We start from the raw sequence: 22,595 nt of genomic DNA, 5'->3' as shown, positions 1-22,595 counted from the left end.
ATGTATGTATGTATGTATGTATATTGTACATGGTTCCTCTCGCTCGCAAGAAAACGTGCTTTATCGGTGATCGTAAAACGAGCAACCTCGTTGGCAGGAAAGACGACGGATAACCGCAAGTTTGCGTTAGTCGCGAAGACGGACGACGACGACGACGACGACGAAATACACATTTACACGACGTAAATCTGACAGAAAGAAAGAAAAACATGAGAAAAAGGAAAAGAAAAGAGAGAAATATATATATATATATATATATATATATATATTTCTATATAAATTCTACTATACAAATTTTATATATATAAATTTCTATATAAATTATATATATATATATATATAAAACAAAAAAAAAGAAAAACAGAATTTCTACGTGGATTATTGCATATTCGACGGTATCGAAAGCTACCAGCATATCTCGAGCAATGATACGTACTAAAAATTGCTTGTTCTTAAATCTCTGCTCCGTTGGACACTACTCGCTTCGTTTTCTTACAAAATAAAAAGAAAAAAGAAAAACAAAGAAAAACAAATAATAATAATAATAACAATGAAAGAAAAACGAAGAAAATTTCTTGATAATTTCAACGTACCCACCGAAAACGCACTTAGTCGTGAAACGATTATCACATATGTATAGACACTCGCACTCCGTGATACCACCACTTTAAAAACACCAATATAAACACACCACTGACGTACCGAGATAATGCACTTTCGACGTTTCCGGCGTGGTGAAAATCACCGGGGCAACACACGCGAACGTTCCTGCATTCCAACGATGAATACACGTATTATACGAGCGGGAACGTACTACGTATCTATGTATGAATAGTAGGTAAGAAGAAAAGAGAGAGGAAGAGCAAATAACGCTGCGCGCAGGGTCACGCACGAGCGTGCGCGCGCGCAAGAGGTAGAAAAAGAGAGAGAGAGAGAGAGAGAGAGAGAGAGAGAGATGGAGATAGAGACAAACCGTAAACAGGTAGTTGTTGCCGAAGTTCCTAAGATCCAACTTAGGACGGTGCACAGTTGCAACGTGTCACGTGACTCACCGTTAAAGATTCCAAAATTCTTCTTTGTACGACGTTTCACTCTTTCTCTCTTTCTCTTTCTCTCTCTCTTTCTCTTTCTTTCTTTCAGTCTTTATAAATTTAATTTCTGTTTTTTTTTGTTTCGTATAATCGAACGATTATTCCGTAATATTTTTCATTCTTTCTTTTACTTTGTTATTCCTCTTCTATGGTTGAACACAGTCGATTAGTTCGTTAGATAGTAATCCGAAGAAATCGTAGATATTTCAATACGAAATGCCATCTTCCTCTCCCTCTTTCTCTTTCTCTGTGGGTCTGTATCCGTCCTGTCCGTTCTTCTCAACAGGTTGCACCCTACTCCTCGTCTAAAAGCCGAACGAGCACGAACGAGAGAAAGCGAACGGGAGAGAGAGAGAAAGACAGAGATAGAAAGAGAAACAGAAAGAGAGAGAGAGAGAACGAATAACAGGAACGTATCCCGCGCGTTTCGAAGTTTAACCGAGTAAGTAAGTAAATAAGAAAGTAAGTACGTGGAACTCGGACCAACAACTCCGACTGTGGTTAATCCAAATGATATCTTTCGTGAAGTTCATTGAAACCCGGAATCGAACGAGGATGGGTTAACGGTATATATATCGAACGATGTCGTCGTGTTCGTTAGGCTTCAATAAATTATACGAGAAGGGAATATGTACGAATATTATATAGGAATAAGAAAAGAAGGACGATTCATGACGAAAAATGACGACGAGGACGATGACGATAAGGACGAGGACGACGTTGTACAAGAAACACGTAGAACACGGGACGCACCGGTTGCGCGCACACAGAGGTTAGGTCGTCATGGACGCTCTTCTCCCCTCTCCGATCCAGTACCACTCCAGCGGCACTTTACTACTCCACTACACTACTACTACTATTACTACTACTACTATTACTACTATACTACTTTACTACACTACTCCTCCTTTTTCTCCTCCTCTTTTCTCCCACACTATCGCCACCTCTCCTCTTTCTTTCTCTCTTGCTTTCTCTCTCTCTCTCTCTCTTATTCTTTACCTCTCACTCTCTCTTCGTACTCGGCAAAGAACCGAGTATCTCCGAAGTTGAGGAGCTCGCAGAGTACTCGCCGAACCTTCGGACGAGAGAAATAATCTTCTATTATTTTGCACTAATTTTTAACCTATATATATGCATGTATGTATGTACATATACATACTACGAGCACTCCTCGAGATTTGAATTCGAACGAAAAGACGAATTATATTACGACGATCTTTTTTTGTTTTATCACACGATCACTCGCACGACATAACGCGGCGGCGGCGGCGACGACGACGGACAACACAACAACGACGACGACGACGACGACGACTACGACGACAACGTCGACAACGACAACAACAACAACGATAACGACAATCACAACGACGACGACGACGACAACAACGACGACGACGACGACGACAACGACAACGAAGGGGACCTCTCTTGCGCCGCTGTTGACGTCACCGTTTGGTGGCCGCCACCGGCATTCGCCGGAGGAAAAGCCGAGACTCGGCGGAAACGCACGAACGAACACGATTCTTGTGCTCGGCCAATGACGAACCGTATCGAGGAGTCCCGAACGACTGTTAAAAGCACTTACTAACTATTCGAATAACATTAGTCCTTATTCTAGAACATCGGTCCCTCCTTTTAACCCCACCTATCGTGAAACCTTACCGCCAATTCAAATATTTATATTATTTTTCTCAAACGGATCTCTCGGATCTCTTTAATACTTCATAGAACACGTGATCCACGCGAGAGACCACGCGATCCGGGATCATATTATCATCTTGATCAACGATCTTGATTGTTGCCGTTTACGATATAAATGCACGTGATATAATTCATTGAAAATATAAAAATTCCATTCTTCTAACTTCGTCGAGTCGACATTTTTTTTTTCTTTCTTTTTCTTTTTTCTTTTTTTATTATCTTTTTTTTTTAATATTCCCTCGTCAAAGGCTACAAATCAATAGCAACGCACACATCGTGCATTATTATTCTATGCGTTGTGATATCGATCGTACTATTATTTTCCTATCGCAGCTATCGACTTTCTTTTTCTTTGTTCTTTCTTTGTTTTTCTTTTCTTTTTATTTCTTACTTTCCTTTTTTGATTTTGTACATTTTGCGACGACGTTTATCTATTTTCTTTTTTTTTTGTTTTCTCTCGGAAATTCGCGAAAACTACGAGATCGAGGATCGTCTTTCGTTATAATTGTTTTCCTATCGGATCTGTAACAAACAGCGTTTTAGTGTTTGTCTTACCAACGACATCGTTATTTTACGATGATGCATCAATTACGTCGACGTTGGCTCGTTCAAAGAGAAAATTCACGAAGAAAATATCCCGAGGATGTTATCGTCGACAGAAACGCGACGGCGTCTTCGATCCGATCATCATCCTTCCGAAAATTTAAGTAAAGGATGATGAAAAAGAGAATAGGGAAGAAGGAAAGAGAGAAAGAAAAAGATATGGACTGGTAGGATATTTGAAATTCAACCGTGCTGAAGTTCGTGAAGCGAACGGTCGAATGATTGCGGAGGAACGTCGGGAACCAGTTTTGACCAGGGTCACGGGGTGCTCAAATTTAGTCAACCAACGCTGGAATGGAATTCATTACGAGGTGAGCGTGAAAAATGCGTGGATTTTTGTACTCGATAAAAGGTATAGAAAAATAAATCTCTCGGATTTATCATATGAAAAAGAAAATTATATATATATATATATATTTATGTAAAAAAATATATAGGCATGTAAATATTTGTATTCAAACAAAAGATATATATATATATATATATATATATATATATATATATACGTGTTTGTGTAGATATACAATTTATTTTTCTTTCTATCAAAAATCTAAGAGACAAAATCGAAGGAAAAATTTCTTTCGGATTTATTCTACATTACTTTAAATCGAGGATATAGCTTACCTGTTCTTACATTTTCATAGCGTCAAATAAAATAAATATTTATCTAAATAAATATTAACCGATTCTAGTAAATATATTTCCTGCCCGCGAGCGAGAAGAAGTAAGTAACTAAATAGTGCTTGCCTAGTTCTTACTAGTCTTTCGCGTAGATACGATTTACGGTATCTATACGAAAGAAAGAAGCCCTAAAGAAAAATAAAAAATATATATATATAACAGTCGTCTCCCTTTCTTTTTTTTATTTTTTCTCTTTCGTTTTCCTTATATTTGTGCAAATATTCTCTCTTTGATGATACCTAGGAAATTTTTGATCGTCTTCCTAAAAAACAAACACCGCGAGCAAAAGAGTACACCCAGAACCGTTCCTTTACTTTCTCCAAAAAACGATGGACGCGAGCCGTGAGCTTGCTCCATCCATTGCCATCTTCTTTTACCCTCCGGGAGGTCACAAAGCTGTGACCTGGAAAACTTAAACGAACCTCTTTTACAAGTACGACGAACGGGCCAATTTCCACGAGACAAAATGTCCTGCTTTTACTCTTACCCTTTCTCTTTCTCTTTTTCTTTTTCTTTTTTTCTCTATCTCTCTCTCTCTCTCTCTCTCTCTCTCTCTCTTCATCGCTACAAATACTAGAAAGCATATAGAACATAGATGAACGACGGACTTTCTTTATTCTCCTCTCGACGCTCTTAAACGTAAGAAACTTTGCATTTTTCTAAAAACTGTTCCCCAAATCTCACTTTTATCGGACGAACGACTCGCGACCGAGTAAATTTCGAAGATTCGAAGCGACGCTTAAAAGATTCATTATGTCGTACGATTGTTACGAAGCGTTAGATATTAACAGGCTTCATTTATTTTTTTATTTTTTGCAAAGTATGTGTATATTTTTTTCATTAAAAAAAAAAAAAAAAAAAAAAAAAAAATATCCTGATAAACAGATTTATGAAAAGGAAAAAAGAAAAAAGGAAAGAAAGAAAAGGCTAGTCGTCGAATGAAAAAATAATCGTATTTCGAAAGACACATTGATTTATAGAGGAGAAAAGAAAGAAACTAGGTAGAAGAAAAAAGAAAACGAGCAAAAAAAAACCGGGTTATCGAAGTAAAAAAAAAGAAAAAATCATAGTTGGAGGACACATCGAGCGACACCTATCACGTGCGAAGTGCACTTTAACGACGGTCGATAAAGCAGTCGCTTTTGCACCGAATGCAATGTGCGTGCACTCGTTATACGCGCGTCTATCTCTCTCTCTCTCTCTCTCTCTCTTCGTATGCTTGTATGTGTAAATATGTGTATATATATACATACATACACATATAATGTATGTCGCATGCACTTTGTATTTGTTATCGCATCTGACCTTCGACAAAGTGCGAGACGAAACGCTAGAAGCGCGTTATTTAAATGCGGCCCAATAAATCCGCGGGAAAATTTAAAGCACGATACAGGTAAAACTCGTGCAAGATTCGTTCGTACGTGTATGTAGCAGTATCACCGTTTGCCAGCGATTGCTGGCTTAATACGAACGGCCGATTAATTATCACGCAGCTCACGCAATTACGCGCGATAAATCGCGGTTGTGGCGCGCGCACGTGATTTAAATTGCACTGGATTAATTTCGCTTATCTGGCACAACGTTATATACGCCATTCTATGGCGTATTTGTTGTTTGCCAATGAATACTCGAAGACGTTATTCGTTCAACGTTACGTTAAACGTACGTGCATAGTCCGTCAAATGGCAAATGAGTGCTCGTTCGCGTTTTTGTACGTTTTGTAAATAAAACGGGGTAAAAAAAAGAAAAAAGAGAAAAGAAAAGGAACAAGGAAATACGAGAACGAGCGAAGCCTGTGAAATAGAATGAAGGATGGAAGAAAGATAAAATAAAATAAAATAAAATAAAAGAAAAGAAAATAAAGTCGAATAGAATAGAATAAAATGAAATAAAATAAAGTCAAATAAAACGAAACGAAACTAAACGAAATAAAATAAAATAATAAGAAATGAAATGAAATGAAACGAAATGAGAAACGAATGAAAAACGAAACGACCATTTTTTTTCAGTTTATTTCGTGTAACACAAATTATGGATGGTTGCTGGTAGGAAACAAGGCGAAGGAACGTAATTAGCCGTGTCACTTATATATATATATGTTTGTGCGTGTGTATGTGTATACATAATATACATATATGTATGTGCGTGTACGTATTCTCACTCCCAGCGTTGTGCATGCCCTTCTTTCTTTTTCCCTTTCGCAATTTCATCGTCCTCCTTCTCCTTCTTTTTCTCCTTCTCCTTCTCCTTTTCCTCCTCACCGGTGGAACAGTAGCCCTGGTATTCCACGACGACGGCCTAGTAATGAGAGAAGAGAAAACACAAAAAAAAAAAAACACACGGAACGAAAACAGGAACTTAGCTAGCGAACACCCTAGGCTAATCTCTCGTGTCTGAAGTGGCTCATTTGCGGCGAAGGACGAGAGAACTTTTCTCTCTTTGCGTGTACAACGAGAGAGAAAAAGAATATAGAGAGAGAGCGAAAGAGCGAGTGAGAGAGAAAGAAAGAGAGAGAGAGAGAGAAAGCGAGAAAAGGAAAACGCGAACGAAGCTTGAGATCGTGGTAGATTTAATTAATTGGCAGTAATTGGCACCATCGCCCATGATTTTTCTTTTTTTCTTCTCTTCTCCTTGTGCTCAAACCCTTTTACACGTGTTAGTCCCGTTTAACAAAGCCTCTAGGATTTTCCCAAAGAAAAGTATATATATATATATGTGTGTGTGTGTGTGTGTGTGTGTAACTAATTGTAAGCCACGTAAGCCGTTCGACGTTAGTTTATTTCTTGGTATAGATCCCCGAGATACGTAAGTATGTAAGTAGGTCAGTCGGAAATTATAATCGAATATTTACAAACGAAGAATTTCATCGACGAGTAGGACTTATAGAATGTTTGATTAGATCCAGAAGGTTTAAAGAGAAGGAACAAATTTATTCGAAAAACGAATAGTAACTCTATTCTTGTCGTCTATCGATGATGATTCTTTTTAACGAACGATCGAATCGAAAGAAATTATTATATTAGTTAAGAAATCATGTTCGATTCGATCGATCGGAAATGTTCCGATTAAATTAAATTCCTTTTTCCTTGTTCTTTTTTTTTCTTTGAACTCACTCTTCTTGCTTCGAAAAAAAGAAAGAGAGAGAGAGAGAGAGAAACGTTCTCGTTCGGATACTTTATAAAATTACGATTTTGATGAACGTTTCGCGACAAGTACATAGAGTGAATCAAGTGAAAGAAAGATGGTAGATAACGTAGTTGAAAATTCTTCTGAGGATGAAAATACATATTTAAAAGGAACCAGGTTACTACCTACCTAGTCGGTCCAAAGCGACGACCTCCAAATCGAATTAAAATCGTAAAAGCACGCCTCGTCGTTCTTCCGAACAAAAACAAAATTCGTGAGCCTCGAAAAAAAGAATTAAACGGTTAATTCGTTCGTCAATGTTGCCTCTCTCTTGTTATCGAGTATTCACGTTTATCGAACGAATTCTTTTTTTAAAGTTTCGTCTCGAAACGCATGTTTTCTACTTACTATGTTCATTCAGTGCTACGCGAATATTCTTTTTCTTGAAAAATTTAGAAGACAAAAGGGAGAGAAGGTATTGAGAATCAGAATGAACGAAATTAAGTCAAGCACGAAATCACGAATGTCGCTTATTTTTTTTTTTTTCGAGAATGATCAGAATTCTCGAACGATCGGATCAACGAAGGAGAATCGCGAGAAGGATCGAAGATAAGATCAAAGGAAAGAAGAAGAAAAATAAAATGGATTAAAAAAAAGGAGATAAAATTTAAAAAAAAAAAAAAAAAAGAGGAAAGAAAAAGAAAGAAAACGAATTAAACGCCTTAACGTGGATACCTTTTTAAGCTACCTCCTGGTAAGACTCCCTTCTACGAAGTTTTCACTTTGAATATCTACCGGATCTCTCGCGAAAGTAATTCTCAAGGACGCGAAAAGAACCCTTTAACTTTAGACTTTTTCGACAAGAAGAACCTACGGTCTTTTATTTCGGAAGAAGTCGTTAGAAGTCGATCTCTCGTTACTTTTCTCGAATATCGCGGACGGCTATCGAGCTTCGAATTATACGATGACACGGAAAAATAACTAAATAAACAAGAATGAGTGATAGAGAGATAACCAGATAGACAAACAGAGAGAAGGAGAAAGAAAGAGAGAGAGAGAGAGAGAGTTGTTGCTTATTGGAAAAACTAGAGGAAACTATCATCATCCCATCTCTCTCTCTCTCTCTCTCTCTCTCTATATGTCGTTTTGTATCGAGTTTTTCAACAGCTTGCCTTCGTTTTACCTCCATTTTCAAAAAGCTCTTTGGAAAACTCTTGCGGGAAATCTCTAATAATCCCTCTGTCCGACAAAAAGAAAAAAGAAAAAAAAAAAAAGATATAACACGAAAGTGCGGAATGAAGAGTGACAACGTAAAAAGCGCAAGCAAGACGACGAAGGGCTTTTCTCCTGGCACTGGCGAAGAGGAAAATACGAGAAAGTGCCAAGCGAAATCTCGCCGCGATTTGCACCCTCTTCCTACCACCAACCACCTCTTCACGCTCCTCCGGGAGTAAAAACGAAAGTTCGAACGTTGGACATTCGACCGAGGCTTTGTCAAATCCCTATTGAGAAACTTTTATGGAAATCCGTTTGGCGATTCGTTGTCGTGGATGCTTTTCCGAATACTATTTTTCGAATAATATGTCGAAAAAAGCTCGATCAGAAACGTTTGAAATATTCTTTTTTTTCTTTTTCTTTCTTTTTTTGTTCTTTTTTACTTCCCTCTCTAACGGGAATGAAAAAACAAATTTAATTTTATTTTATATCAATTCGTTACGCGTTCTCAACGTGATTCAAGACGATCCAAGTTTTTGATCAGGTCGTTGAATCCTTTGTCGGAGATTAATATTAAAAGAACAAATTCGATGACAAGGCGCTTCGAGACAAGGAGTAAAAAATAGTTGATAGAATAAAATGGAAGAAGATTTAATAGATTTATAGGCTGACGAAAGAACGTGGTAATCTTATATATACGTGTATTCAAATAAATATTTCAAGTAGCTTACTTTTTTATACGAACGAGGTAAAAGAATCTTTTCTCGACTTAACTCAATGAGTTAGTTAGTTGGACGTCGTTCGATCGATCGCTACTATTAATTCATTTTTGTATACGATTTTATAAATTTATTAGCGTCTTTATAAAATGCGGAATATAGATTTATCAAATGATTATACGATACGAATTTATAAACGAATTTACGATTCTACAGAATCCAGAATACGGGCTTAAGAATTAATCATAAATTTAATTAGCTAATTAGCGACCGGTTTGATAGAACGACGAGTACTCACTGATTATACAGATTTTTCTGACTCTATTCCTATTGACCTTTCATCCTTTTCTTATCTAGCTGATTACCTACGTAACTTGCCTGGTATAAAGGGATTGCTTTCTATTACCTGATAAAGTTAAACTTACGATTTTGATCGAATCACAATTTAATAAGAAGTCTGTCGTATCGCAAGATACGAGATTCGAAGATATTGTTAACTCAGAAGATAACAGTTTAGCGCATGAATGTCCTAAAGTTTGAACATTTTAAAATTATAAAACAACAACAACGACGCGATAAGTAGCGATTTACTTGCTCTTTTAAATGGATCCTTAAGTAACCTTCAACGAGGGTGAAAATATCGAGCGTGAGCGAATATCTAAAATATCTAAGATACATGATTGATAAAATTTTAATTAATTTCATGAGTTTTCTTTTAGCTTTTTTTTTTACATTAATTATTGTGTACCATAAAAAAAAATCGGATATAAAATAAGACTTTAAACGGGGAGAAAAGTTCGAACGAAGAGGGTAGGTTAACGAACGATGAGAGAGAAAGAGAGAAAGATAACTCGAGCATCGACAAAGGAAAATGAGAAAAGCGACAAGTTCAAGAGAAATAAAGGAAAGAAGGGAAAAGATAAAGAGTGGATAGGGGAGGGAATATACGTAGAAACAGAGAGAAAGAGAGAGAGAGAGAGAGAGAGAGAGAGTCGGTGGAAAAGTCGGCATTGTATGCATTTTTTTTTCTTTTTTTTTCTTTTTTTTTTTCTTTACAGAGCTTTTCACCGATGCGCTGCCAGTATTGTGGGTATTCGATGCAAGAATCCGATGCGCAGCAGGTACTTTGTGAAAGGATCGAAAGAGCCATCGAAGACAATGGCACGGGGCCATGGTGCTCGAAGCAAGAACTCATTGACCGGAAATCGATCCAATCCTTCCTTCCTCCCTTCCCATCTTTCACCCTCTCTTGCTCTTCCTCTCTCTCTTTCTCTCTCTCTCTCTCTCTCTCTCTCTTCATCAAGTGACATCGACACCCCCACCGTGTATTGAGTTTCAATGGTGCAATGCGAACCATCGATAACTTCGAATCAACGAAGATCAAGATAACGTTTTTCGTTTCGTAATTTAAGAAGGGCTTTAATCGTGACTTTTCACCTTTCGATCGAACAAGTACGGACTTTTAATCGACGATATTTATTTTTAATTAGTCCATCGGTCTGCTCGGATTTCATAGAAAAATGACAAAAAAAAAAAGAAAAAATAAGGAAAAAAAAAGAAAAGGAAGCAACGTTGATATAAAATTTTCAAAACCGTAGATTAAAGTAAGCTCGACGTTAAAACACTTTAAAAGACGATAAAGCACGAGAGAAGGGAAGCTTTTATTTAATCACCCTGGACGAAGCTCGAACTCCGTTCACCTTTTAATAGGTGGACGGAGAGTTAGAGTTGTCTATGTTGTATGGCCTTAGTTCACCGGTATAGCGAGTTTTAACGAATCTTTTAAATTCACGTCTCTCACGTTCACCAGCTGTTTAAGCTCGCTAAATTACATGCTTCCTTTCCTTTTCTCTCGTGCGGGCTCTTACCCTTTCGTTGTCTTCCTTTGCCATAATAATCCGAGTTTTCTATCGTAACTTACGTTAAACGAAACTCTCGTATAAGCGACTGCTTTTTGTGTCACTGACCGTGTAATTATTATCATTGGATTTTTATAAAATTGATTTAAGAAAAAAAAAAAGAAAGAAAGAAGAGAAAAGAAAAGAGAAAAAAGAAAAAGCGACGAACGCGAGTTATCGAACTCTTTTCTAAAATCGTGATGAACCTAAATCGATAACTTTATAATTCATCGATCGATTATTTTAACGAAGATGGCATTGGTTTTTTTTTTTTTTTTTTAAATCTTCCATAGAAATTTTTTTCTTCTTTGTTTGTATTTTTTTCCCCTGTTTTTCTCTTTTCCTTCTCTTTTTTTCTGTCCCATCGATTCGTCTCGAAGAAAAAGATACCCGAAGGAGGAAGAGAAAACAAAGCTTAAAAAAGAAAGGAAAAAAGCTGTCGAGAGTTGATAACGTCGTCGTCGTTGTCGTTGTCGTTGTCGTCGTCGTCATCGTCGTCGTCGTCGTCGTTGTCGGAGGGAACCGTTTTAAAATTCATCGCTCGTTTCTCAGACGTTTAAGCTCCGTCTCCCTTAACCAGCAAAAGCAGCAATAGCCCTTTCTCCCTCTACAAATCTCCCTCTCTCTCTCTCTCTCTCTCTTTCTGTGTGTCTCTGTCTCTCTCACTCACTCGAAAGACGATATTCTTGGTTTGTATCGGCGTATCAGTGCGAGACAGGGCCCCAAGGCGAAGGTAAACCCGATTAGACGGCACACTAAATCTCATTCAAGCCAACGCCGCCATTGTTAAACTACCTCTCTCTCTCTCTCTTTCCTTCTTTCTCTCTATCTTTCTTGCTCCTACCTTAAATTCCTTCAAGAAAGCGAGTTTCTAACCACGTTGGATTATCAAACGGTCGTCCTACGGGAATCCTTCCTTCTCTCTCTCTCTCTCTCTCTCTCTCTCTGGATAGTTTGGCACATCGTACGTGTAAGATTGGCCCTCCTTTTATATCTACGCTACTTTACGAACGAGGAGAGTCGATGTAGACTCCGATGAGCGGGACAGAGATAGAAAGAGAGAAGAGAAGGATCGAGACGATAAGGTAAGATGGATCGCTCGGCCCGTTTGGTGGTGCCAACTCGCAATGTGCACTTCCTTAGGCATCAGTACGTTACCGATAAATCCGTCGTTTGCATAATCGAGGAAATCGCGGTTTGCCTTTTTCCCTCCCTATCCTCAACCTCAAGCTCAACTTCAACCTCAACCCCAACTCATCGTTTCCCTTCCCTCCATCGCATGTCCATCCCTCCTACTCTTCTTACCATCTGCCAACGTCTCTCGAGCTGTCAGAAGAGTACCCTGATATCGAAGGAAATGGATTATCTGCCGATACCCGACTACGTTGATGCTACAATATCGATGATGTCGAACGATTATCAAAAGAGAGGAAATTTCAAACGTACTTATATAGATTTACGTACGTACGTGGGTGTAAACGCGTCCCGTTTATCTAGGAAAATTGGTATATCTTCTGGGGAGGGACTGAAGGTAGCAAAAAGTTTTTTTTTTAGATTTGTCTGATATGACGGATGACACATATAACATATGGCGTCGATACTTTCTTTTCTTTTTGTTTCTTTTTGTTTTTCTTTCTTTCTTTGTTTACTTTTTACTACAGCTCGCACGCTTGGGGGTAAATGTTTAAGTCACGGATTCAGTTTTTTTTTTGCTTTTTTTTGGAATCGTACATTTCTCTTTTTCGTAGTTCGATCGCGTTGGTTTAGACGGATTCAACCACGTTCTGGTATGAGATCATTTATTATTATTATAAAGTGTTACGAATAGAGTTCTTTTAGAGATCGTAGCGATGAAGGTAGAGAGAAAGAGAAAGAAAGAAATAGATCGAACGATAATCAAACCGTAGAATGATCCAGCAGAGTTAATCGCGCAAGTTACAAAGTGTAAGAAGAGAGAATGGTAAGATCGATTAATCTAATCCAGAAACGCGTCATCATGTCATGCGAATTTCCCGGTTCCGGTAAATATTTTCCCAACCGACGAACGATGTTCCCGTCGACTAATCGCGAAAGCTTTAACGGAGAACCGGAGCGTCCCGACGCGTACACCCCAGACGCTTTCGCTCTAGAACACTTGCCAACCATAACGTCATTAAACCGCAACACCGGTAATAAGGACGAGACTGAGTCGGTCTCAGAGCTCGTACAAAGCACTGCAGATGGCAATGAAAAGACAGAGAAAGAGAGATAGACAGAGAGATAGAAATAGACAGATAGAGAGAGAGAGAGACAGAGAGAGAGAGAGAGAGAGATAAGAGAACACTCTCCGAGGTTCTCGATTGTACTCCTAGTTACTACTACGAGACTCGTAATTTCTACAAAATTTTCATTAACTGCTAGCTGCTTTTAAGAACACCGGACGTTCTTCTTCTTCTTCTTCTTCTTCTTGTTCATCAATTAAACATAGCTCCTTCATTTTCTTTAAATCCATGTAATTCTTGTGATTGTAATATAAATTAATGTACGAGTATAATACAAGTGACGTACGTCTATTATAAATAGATATTATTAAGGACATGCAGTTAAAATACAAACAGATACAAACAGATATACAAACACAGAGATACATATGCATACACGCAACCTACGCACACACGTCGTTAATTAATTTCCCAACGAAAATTACTCATTCCCCCGTCCATTAAAGCTCTCGTTTAATGAATAAAGTTTATATCATGCAAGTTATATGTAAAAGCAAAGCTTCGTTCGGCAAATAAAAGAATTTCGAAAAAGCTAAAAGCTTGGGTTTAATTGTCGTAGGAAAAGTATAAAAAGAAAGATTTTTTCTTTTTAATAAAAACAAAAAAAAAACCAGAAACAGAGAAAGAAAAAGAAAATTCCTTTCGAAGTTTTACAAAAATCACTCACCTGATCGCCGTCGTGTCCTTGCCAACTGTCGTGGCTCTGTAACAAAAGAAAAAAAGAACGTTCTATTTAATTTCTTGAACTACTCTTCCCTCCGTATAAATCATTCCACACAAAATGGTTGGAAGTATCAAACCGACGTAGGAAACGTCGTTTTAAATATTTGATAAGACGGGAAACCAAGCTCGTTCCAGTTACAAGTCTAAACTGCTAATTATTCGCGCCCTCGTAACACGAGCCGCGTTAATTATTAATAAGTAGACTTCTAACAAAGAGTATAAACGACGATCTAAACCTAGTCGTACATAGTTCGAGGGACCATTAAATATATATTTATGCATGTATTTATATATGCTCGTCGACTTTCGAAATGGTGTCACCGATAAAGCAAGAAATTGTTCTCGCATAAAATAAATTGATATCTTCACGATCGTTTAAAAATGTTTTTCGAGGAGAAAGAAAGGAAAGAAGAGAAAAAGAAAAAAAGAAAAAGAGAAAGAAAGAAAAGAAAAATCATGCCAATAGAATCGAAGTGAATTATTATAAGGTGATAACGGTTATATTTGATCTTTTTTCTCAAGCAATAGCAAAATGGAGGAGAGTTAACAGGAATCTCAGAGTTTCCTGTCATCCTCTTCGTCTGGCTGGCTGGTTGGCTGGCCAGCTCGTTCGAAAGACAATAGTCCTTGGTACAATGGTGGCACGTCGAACACGTGCCATTGAAGGGTCGAAATAGGAGAGGCTGCCAAGGAGGAAAACGACAGCCTCCAATATGTACCAGATCTACACTTACACGTACGACCTATCTACCTAGATATGTAAGTACTTACATAGTTATACATACATACATATATCTATATATATATATATAGGATGATCGCTCGCGTATTGACGACTATTATTCGAAAAAGTTATAGTTCCGCGTTAACAAAAGCGTGGTCAGCTCGTAGCAACTATCTAATGTTCTTAACGATTATTATAGAGTTAGAATAAATAAACGAGGACTCTTGCTACCTATCAAAGAAGAGAATACAAATTATCGTCTTTCGTTCGCATTCAAGGATTTATTTTAAATTTCGTTCGCGCATGTTTTCTTTTTTTTTTCTTTTCCTTCTTTCTACGTCTTGTCGATTGTCGGAAGCTCGACAAAAACGAAAGGAGAGAAAGAAAGAAAGAAAAAAAAAAAAGATAGCAATCGGACAATCATTTTCAAAAGAGACGTTCATCATCGGCCCACGAGGAAAGAAATTCGTAGGAATTTTATGCGAATCGATTTTATCCTATACGCACGACATGAACCAAGCATAAAATGAACGCGTTTCGACGTGGTTATGAACGCTCATATTGCTACCATAAATCTAACAAGGCGAGTCACATTAATCCTACGAACGCTTATACTTCCAACTTCGAACGACACCCGATGTTCCGATAAAACACTCCTTCTTCGTGCTTTCTAGATTATTTGGCTCTAAACTTCCTCTATGATTTAATTGACCTACGATGTAACACGATTTTAATACACGATCGTTTCGTATTTTCTAATAACGAAATTCTTTTTTATATGAAAGAAGAAAAAAAATAATAATATGGGAAAGAAAAAGAAAGAGAAAAAGAAAAAGAAGAAGAAGATAAATGTTATATCCATATTTCGTGAAACATCGATGCAGATCAGAATGGATCGAGAGAACTTGACTTTCATTAAATTTTAATCAACGAATACATTCGAAGTAGACGGATTTTAAAAGACCATCGGTTGGTGTATTCGACGTGAAAATTATCTCCTCGACTCCTCTATTCATCGAAGTTGGATATCTCTAACAGTATAGTATCAAAATCCCATTACAAGACATGGATGTCGATTCTCCGTGGATTCATATATATATATATATATATATATATATATATATATATATATATATATATATATAGAGAGAGAGAGAGAGAGAGAGAGACAATACTATCGATATCAATTTCACGTTGTCGAAACATTGATGAGAAAAGAAACATATAGTACACCATATACGTAACATTCCCTAGAAAATTCTTCAAATACAGTAAAAACGACCAATAGAAATTATAATCGTTTGTTTCGTATCGATCGTATTCCGATGTCGCGTTAGTGAAATTATACGAGGAGACAGGATACAATTCATCAATTTAATCACCCCTCGATCGGACTAACTCTTCCGGTTATCGGAGAGATCCCATCGAGAAGTCTCATAAAGTTCCTTGTTATGTACATTAACAGGTAAGCTCGATGTATCGATCGGGAATAAATGTTTCACAGGACGATCATAAATCACGTTGCTTTTTTAATATAGTTTATGTTCGCTCTTAGGTGATTTTCATGAAAACCAAATTGGTTAATAAAATTCAATGATATATTTCGTGGGAGCCACGTAAAAAAAAAAGAAGAGAGAAAGAAAGCGATAATCCGTAAATCAAAAAAAGAAAAAAAATAAATAAATAAAAATGAAAAGTTATAAAGATTAATTTTTCTAATCGCGATGGAGAGCTGCGTCATTTAAAAAACGAGATCACTTTTCTTCTCGTCGCGATAGATTACTTTTGTTTCTTTTTTTTCGTCCTTTCTTTTCTCGACACAAAACGTACGACATCTTCGTACGTTTTTGTAACGCGTGTCTCGTCCACAGAGACTTACTTCGTTCCCCCTATCTCTATTCTGGTCTCTTGGTTCACTTCCCCCATCCTTTCGTTCTTTTCTTACTACTACCACCTCCTACTTCACCCTCTCTCCCTTTCTGATATTCGCTATGAGGAGTAAGCTGGATTTATGAGCTTGTACGTCCCAAGAGCGCTCGATCGAGTCACCTACCACTCTTCTACGTGGATAAGCTTGCCTCAAATATATTCCGGAAAAGAATCTTTAACAACGCGTACCTTCTAATGTTTCATCATCTTACCTTTATGGTTGTCTTATTTCATGTCAGTTAAATATATTATATAAAATAACGATCTCTTCTTATATTACATTGTAAATACATACATACATATATATATATGTATGTGTTATTTAAAATCGTCTTTATAATTTTATTAACTATTTATTTATTTATTTATTTATAAATATATCTATTTACATATATTTATTTATTTATTAATTTATATATTTACTTACTAATTCATCCACTTTCTCAAGAAAATTATTGACAATATCGGAAGTATTAATTTGAACAATTAATTTTAAGGGATAATATTATCGAATCGGTTTTCATGGTGGTAGATTTACCTACTATCAATTTTGGAAGGAAACAACTGGCTTTGCTAGATTTAATACCGAGTATATCTTCCTCCTTGCCGCGTACGTCGTCGACCGCAAGCTAATCCTCTTAACCATTGAATCGTAGTCTTAGAAGATAGAGAAGGACTCGCTAAGTCGAGTTTGGCTTCCGAAGAGCGTTCCTTTCCGTACTTTAAAGTTTCACTTCGGCTTTAACGTACAATCTCTGTCTTTTCTCTTCTCTCTCTCTCTCTCTCTCTCTTTTCTTTCTCTCCTTCTCTTTCCTTTATTCACGATCGACGGTCCTAGACGACTGCATCCCTCTCTCTCTCTTTTTCTCTATTTATCTATCTCTTTCTCCTTACTTTTGATCCTCGTAAAATCACGATTTTTGAAGATCGTTTCAGATAGCACGTTTCAATAAATAATGTGAGAGAAAGAGGAAGAGAGAAAAAGAGAGATTACGTAACACGTGGTAGTTTCAAACGACCTTAACGTCGAGAATCGATTTTCCATTTACGCGAGAAATTCACGTGCGGATAAACATCGGGCGAATTATTCATTAGAGGTAAAATAATAGTAAGAATTGCATGAGAGTGAGAAACGAAAGAGAGAAAGAGAGAGAGAGAGAGAGAGAGAGAGAGAGAGAGATGGCGAAAAGGGAAAGACAAGGTATAAACGTCCGTTCCGTAGGATTTATGAGGACGAGTCTGAATTCCTTGATCCTGGTACGGCTCCTGACACGAGTCCTGACACGGGACTCCTTGTTTGTTAAGGAACGTCGTACGTGAACGTATCTACCCTTCACTTAAGCTTCTCTCTCTCTCTCCCTTTTATTCTCCTATCGCAAGCGTTAAGATGACTAGAAAATTTATGCGTTGATGAAAAACAAGACGCAAAAGCGACTCATGGTAGGGTTTACATTAACGTAATTACCGTTGTTAATATCACGTATGCATGTATGCATCATAGACCTTACATAGTCGGATTAGAAATGAGAGTAATTAAATATTATATTTCATGGAAACGTAAAAATATAGTTTACTTAACTATCTACTTACTTATCTACCTAAGTACTTACATATACCTATATATTAAATGTTTCTCGTAATATTTACAATTCTATTGTAATCATCACTCGAATTATAATACGATATCAATTATATCGAAAGTTCCCTTAACAAAATTCTATTGTAATTATCACTCGAATTATAATACATTAATTTTATTCAAATTTTCCAGTAGCAAAATTCTATTGTAATCATCACTCGAATTATAATACGACATCAATTTTATCCAAATTTTCTCTTAGCAAAGTTTCGCAGTCATCGAGAGAATCTTCTTACGTGTTACCATCGAACATTGGTCGAGCTCATGCGCGATGCGTCGTCCTCTTAATTATAAGCACGCTTCGGCTGCATTAATTAATAGACGTGCCTTACCTAAGCTATATATATATGTATATATATATATGTATATATATATATATATATATATATATGCATATATATATATATATCTTTCTCTCATACTACTCGTAACTCACCGACACGAAGCGCGCAAACACGGGATTGTCTTTCGAGTTCGGGAGCCGAGCGTTTTCGAGGATACCCTGTTTCAAAATTATTAACGACCTCATCTCGTTTCGCCTCTACAGTTTCGTTCTCTACCCTTCATCTGACTCTCTCTCTCTCTCTCTCTCTCTCTCTCTCTCTCTCCATATATATATATATATATACATATATATCTATCTTTCTCTCATCGTCCATTTGCTTCTTAATTATCTGTCCTCGGTACTCTCATAAATATTATAAACGCGTACGTTATACATTATACAAATATGGCAGATATTGCATGCATTCATATTATATATATATATATATATATATATATATATATATATATATGCATGCACGCACACGCACACGCACACACACACATGCTCACACATATATAATATAACCGATGTTCCGATTATAAATATAGTTACATCGATGTTCACTCGTCCATAAATGATTATTCAAAGTTATAATTAATCCTTCGGTTTCATTTCGGATTTCCGTTTTTTTCTTTCTTCTTTTCTCTTTTTATATTCCTTTTTCTTTCTTTTTTTCTTTCCAAAGAAACTTAAGACAGATATTTTTAATCGATACGAATTAAACTCGAGAGTCCTGTTAATACTCTTTATCTTATCTCCAAACGAATTTATTTTCTTTCTTTCTTTCTTTTTCTCTTTCGTTCTTCGATACGTAAAAAAAATATTTCTTTGAGATACAGTATACTTATCAAAAGACAAAGATAGAGAAGGAGATAGATTAGAGTGAAAATTCCGAACGTATTGGAAACAAGTAACGACATACCTCGATAGAGAAATTAAAAGACGTTTAACGATGCCAGCACGTTTCCATCGATGCCTCGTTACAGAGTCGTTACAGACTAATTAGAGATTCCAAATCGTTAGCGAGCTCCAACAACGACAACAACGACGATGACGACGACTACGACGACTACGACGACTACGGTAACGATAACAACAACGACGACGTAGCTATGTTTCCGCCATGCGGCTGACAATTAACGGGAAAACCTAGCGGCACGATAAATTGTTCCCCACGAATTGTATTTTTTGCATAGCGAGCGTATCATTCTCTCTCCTGTATCGATATAAATCGTTTCTAAATGTTGATTCGTGAATTTCGAGGGAACCACCGGCCGTATAATTGGTCTCGCGAGGTAGCGCATGTCCATTAAATCGAACATTTTTTTCCAATCAGATATAACGATTTCTCTCCTTTTTTTTCTTTATTTTTGTTTTATTTTTATTTTGTTTTTTTGTTCTACGAAAGATCCTTCCTATGATATTATCAAAGTTTCTTTCTTAAGAAGGTCCTAAGAGAGTGTTGCATGATTTATTAAAAGAAGAAAAAATGAAAGGAAACTTGAAAATAATCTTTCGTCGGATCTTATAGTAATAGACAGACAGAGTGACAACTGACGACTGGATTATGATTATACTCGAACGATCGGTATTAAGCGATCGATGTGGAAAAGAAAAAGAAAAAAAGGAAGAAAAGAAAAGTTTGGATAAAAAAGAGAGAGACTTTATAGCTACGACCGAAATCGCAATCCATCAATTCGTGTGCACATACGAGGAGGTCGATGAGAGAAAGAGAGAGAGAGAGAGAGAGAGGATGAAGAAGGGGGTTGCAGAGAGGAGGTTTGGGAGAGCGATCCTCGCGCGTCGCCAATTTTCAAACGACGAACGAATATTTATCGCCTCACTGTGGAAAGGGACTAACAACAACGACGACGGAACAAGTGTGTAACGCGCGAAGGTGAAAAAGAGAGGAAACGACCGAAAAAAAGGAAAATGAAAAAAAAGAAAGAAGAAAAGAGGGGAAGAAAAAGAGAAAAAAAACAAGGCAAACGAACAAAAAGCAAAAAAAAAAAACAAAAAAAAGAGAAGATAGGGGAAAGGAAAGAAAGAGAGAGAGAGAGAGAGAGAGAGAGAGAGAGAAAACGATGCGAGAACCGAACAATGATCTGTTCCGCGCTGGTTGTCGTATCGTTCGTTTTCCAATTCGTTGTTTTACATAGTGGGCTAGTAGATGGTGTCCCAGCTCTATTCGGTATACATAGTAACGAACATGCCGAAGCGCGAGAGTTTCTCCGCTATTTGAATTTTATCGAAGGCAAACAATGGTCCGATGAGTTATTGAGCATTAACAGAGAAAACCCGTTCTTCCGTTTCATCTATCTTTCTTTCTCCTTCTTTGTCCTCTGTGTACTCTATCTCATACGTGTGTGTATGCGTATGTATGTGTGGGTGTACGTTTATGTGTGGAAGATTATTTTTTATTTTCTATTTTTTATTTTTTGTTTTTTGTTTTTGTTTTTCCTCTCTGTGAGATTACGAGATAGTATCAGTTGACGTGCAAGATAACAAAATAACGAATAAAATCAAACGAGAGAGAGAGAGAGGGAGAAATACGTATGTAAGTACTTAGTCGACGATTAACAAATCCGGTTCAACGAACATTTTTTTTTTCTTTTTTCTTTTTTTCGAACTTGTTCTTTCTTTTTCTTTTTGTTTCTGTATTTTTCTTTTTTTTTCTACAAATCGTCGATATCCTCGAACGACATTCTCATTCACGAAATTCGTGTCGCTTAAAAGCGAGATCTTATTTTATAATCAACCGGAACATCATGATGGTAGGAGTACAAAATGTTCCGGCGCAATAAAAAATCTTCGTTGGATTAAACGTCGAAAGGGATCTTGGTTCTCGACATTTTACTTATTCGCCATTAGCGCCGCTAGAAAGCTTTACGAGCTTTGCCGAGAAAAGAAAAGGAAAGAAAAAGAAAGAGAAAGAAAGAGAGAGAGAGAACGGTCCAGAGCAGTAATTAAGATCGAATCTGCTTTTTAGCGAGACGATCGGTACGGTCTCAGCGTTAATAGAGAAAATACTGGTCTTTCTTTCTTTCTTTCTTTCTTTCTTTCTTTCTTTCTTTCTTTCTTTCTTTCTATCTTTCTTTTCTCTCTCTCTCTCTCTCTTATATTTTTCTTTTTTCCTTCTTTCCGATAATTTTCCCGGAAGATCTCAACTTCTTGGAATCGTTAATTTTCATGTAACGACGACGGTCTTCCTAAGAGCTCTATCATTCTCTTTAGTTTAGATCGATAATATCGATCGATCCAACTAGTAATTCTCTCGAGGAAAAAATCTTCTATTAAAGGGTGTTTTCGGAAAGGCGAATTCCATGCTAAAATACACATGGAACTAAACTTTACGACATGCAAAATCATGGTATGCCGTTGTTCTTGTTAGGTACAAGTGGACAGTCTCTCTCTCTCTCTCTCTCTATTTCTTTCTCTCTCTCTCTCTCTATCTATCTATCTCCTTTCATTCTCTTCTATACTGGGAGCAACACGCCCTATGCCATTTTCGCCCGTTTACTACGGAATGCAATTTCGTGCAGCGCCGGGTACACGACGACGCAACAATCTGCGCGACAGATTACCGCTTTGTTTGTGCTTGCCGGTACTTCGAAACGCAATAAAGATCTGGTGCAAAGCTCCGGGAACGAACGACCCATAGAAGGAAGGGGGTTTGGTGTTCTGGTAGGAGAAGGGGCTCGAATATATGCAAGCGAATCGTGAATCGAGTGGGTGGTCCCCCGAGCTATTTAATTGTTTCGCTCTCCGCGCATATGTATGTGGATCTATCAAAGAGACTAGATTTTATTTCTCTTCTAATAGACGTTTTCCTTCCTGTTCTATCTACGTCAAATGTTTATGTCAACGCTTATCATCCCTTTCTCTCTCTCTCTCTCTCTCTCTCTCTCTTTCTCTCTCTCCGCGCATGGAATAATTTTATTAACAACAAAAAAA

General features: G+C 37.1%; 1 protein-coding gene across 18 annotated transcripts in view; it reads right to left on the bottom strand.

The window, feature by feature from the left end:
* LOC127070439 (disks large 1 tumor suppressor protein) overlaps positions 1 to 22,595 on the bottom strand; it is a 461,967-nt gene that overhangs the window by 135,156 nt on the left and 304,216 nt on the right. For all 18 annotated transcript variants that reach the window (XM_051008545.1, XM_051008424.1, XM_051008415.1 and 15 more), the window contains one exon: positions 13,966 to 14,001. In XM_051008545.1, coding sequence (XP_050864502.1) covers positions 13,966 to 14,001 — 36 coding nt within the window. The remainder of the gene's footprint in view (positions 1 to 13,965; positions 14,002 to 22,595) is intronic.

This window comes from Vespula vulgaris, chromosome 1, assembly GCF_905475345.1.
Source record: "Vespula vulgaris chromosome 1, iyVesVulg1.1, whole genome shotgun sequence".
Lineage (NCBI taxonomy): Eukaryota > Metazoa > Arthropoda > Insecta > Hymenoptera > Vespidae > Vespula > Vespula vulgaris.
This window is presented reverse-complemented; position numbering and strand designations above follow the sequence as displayed.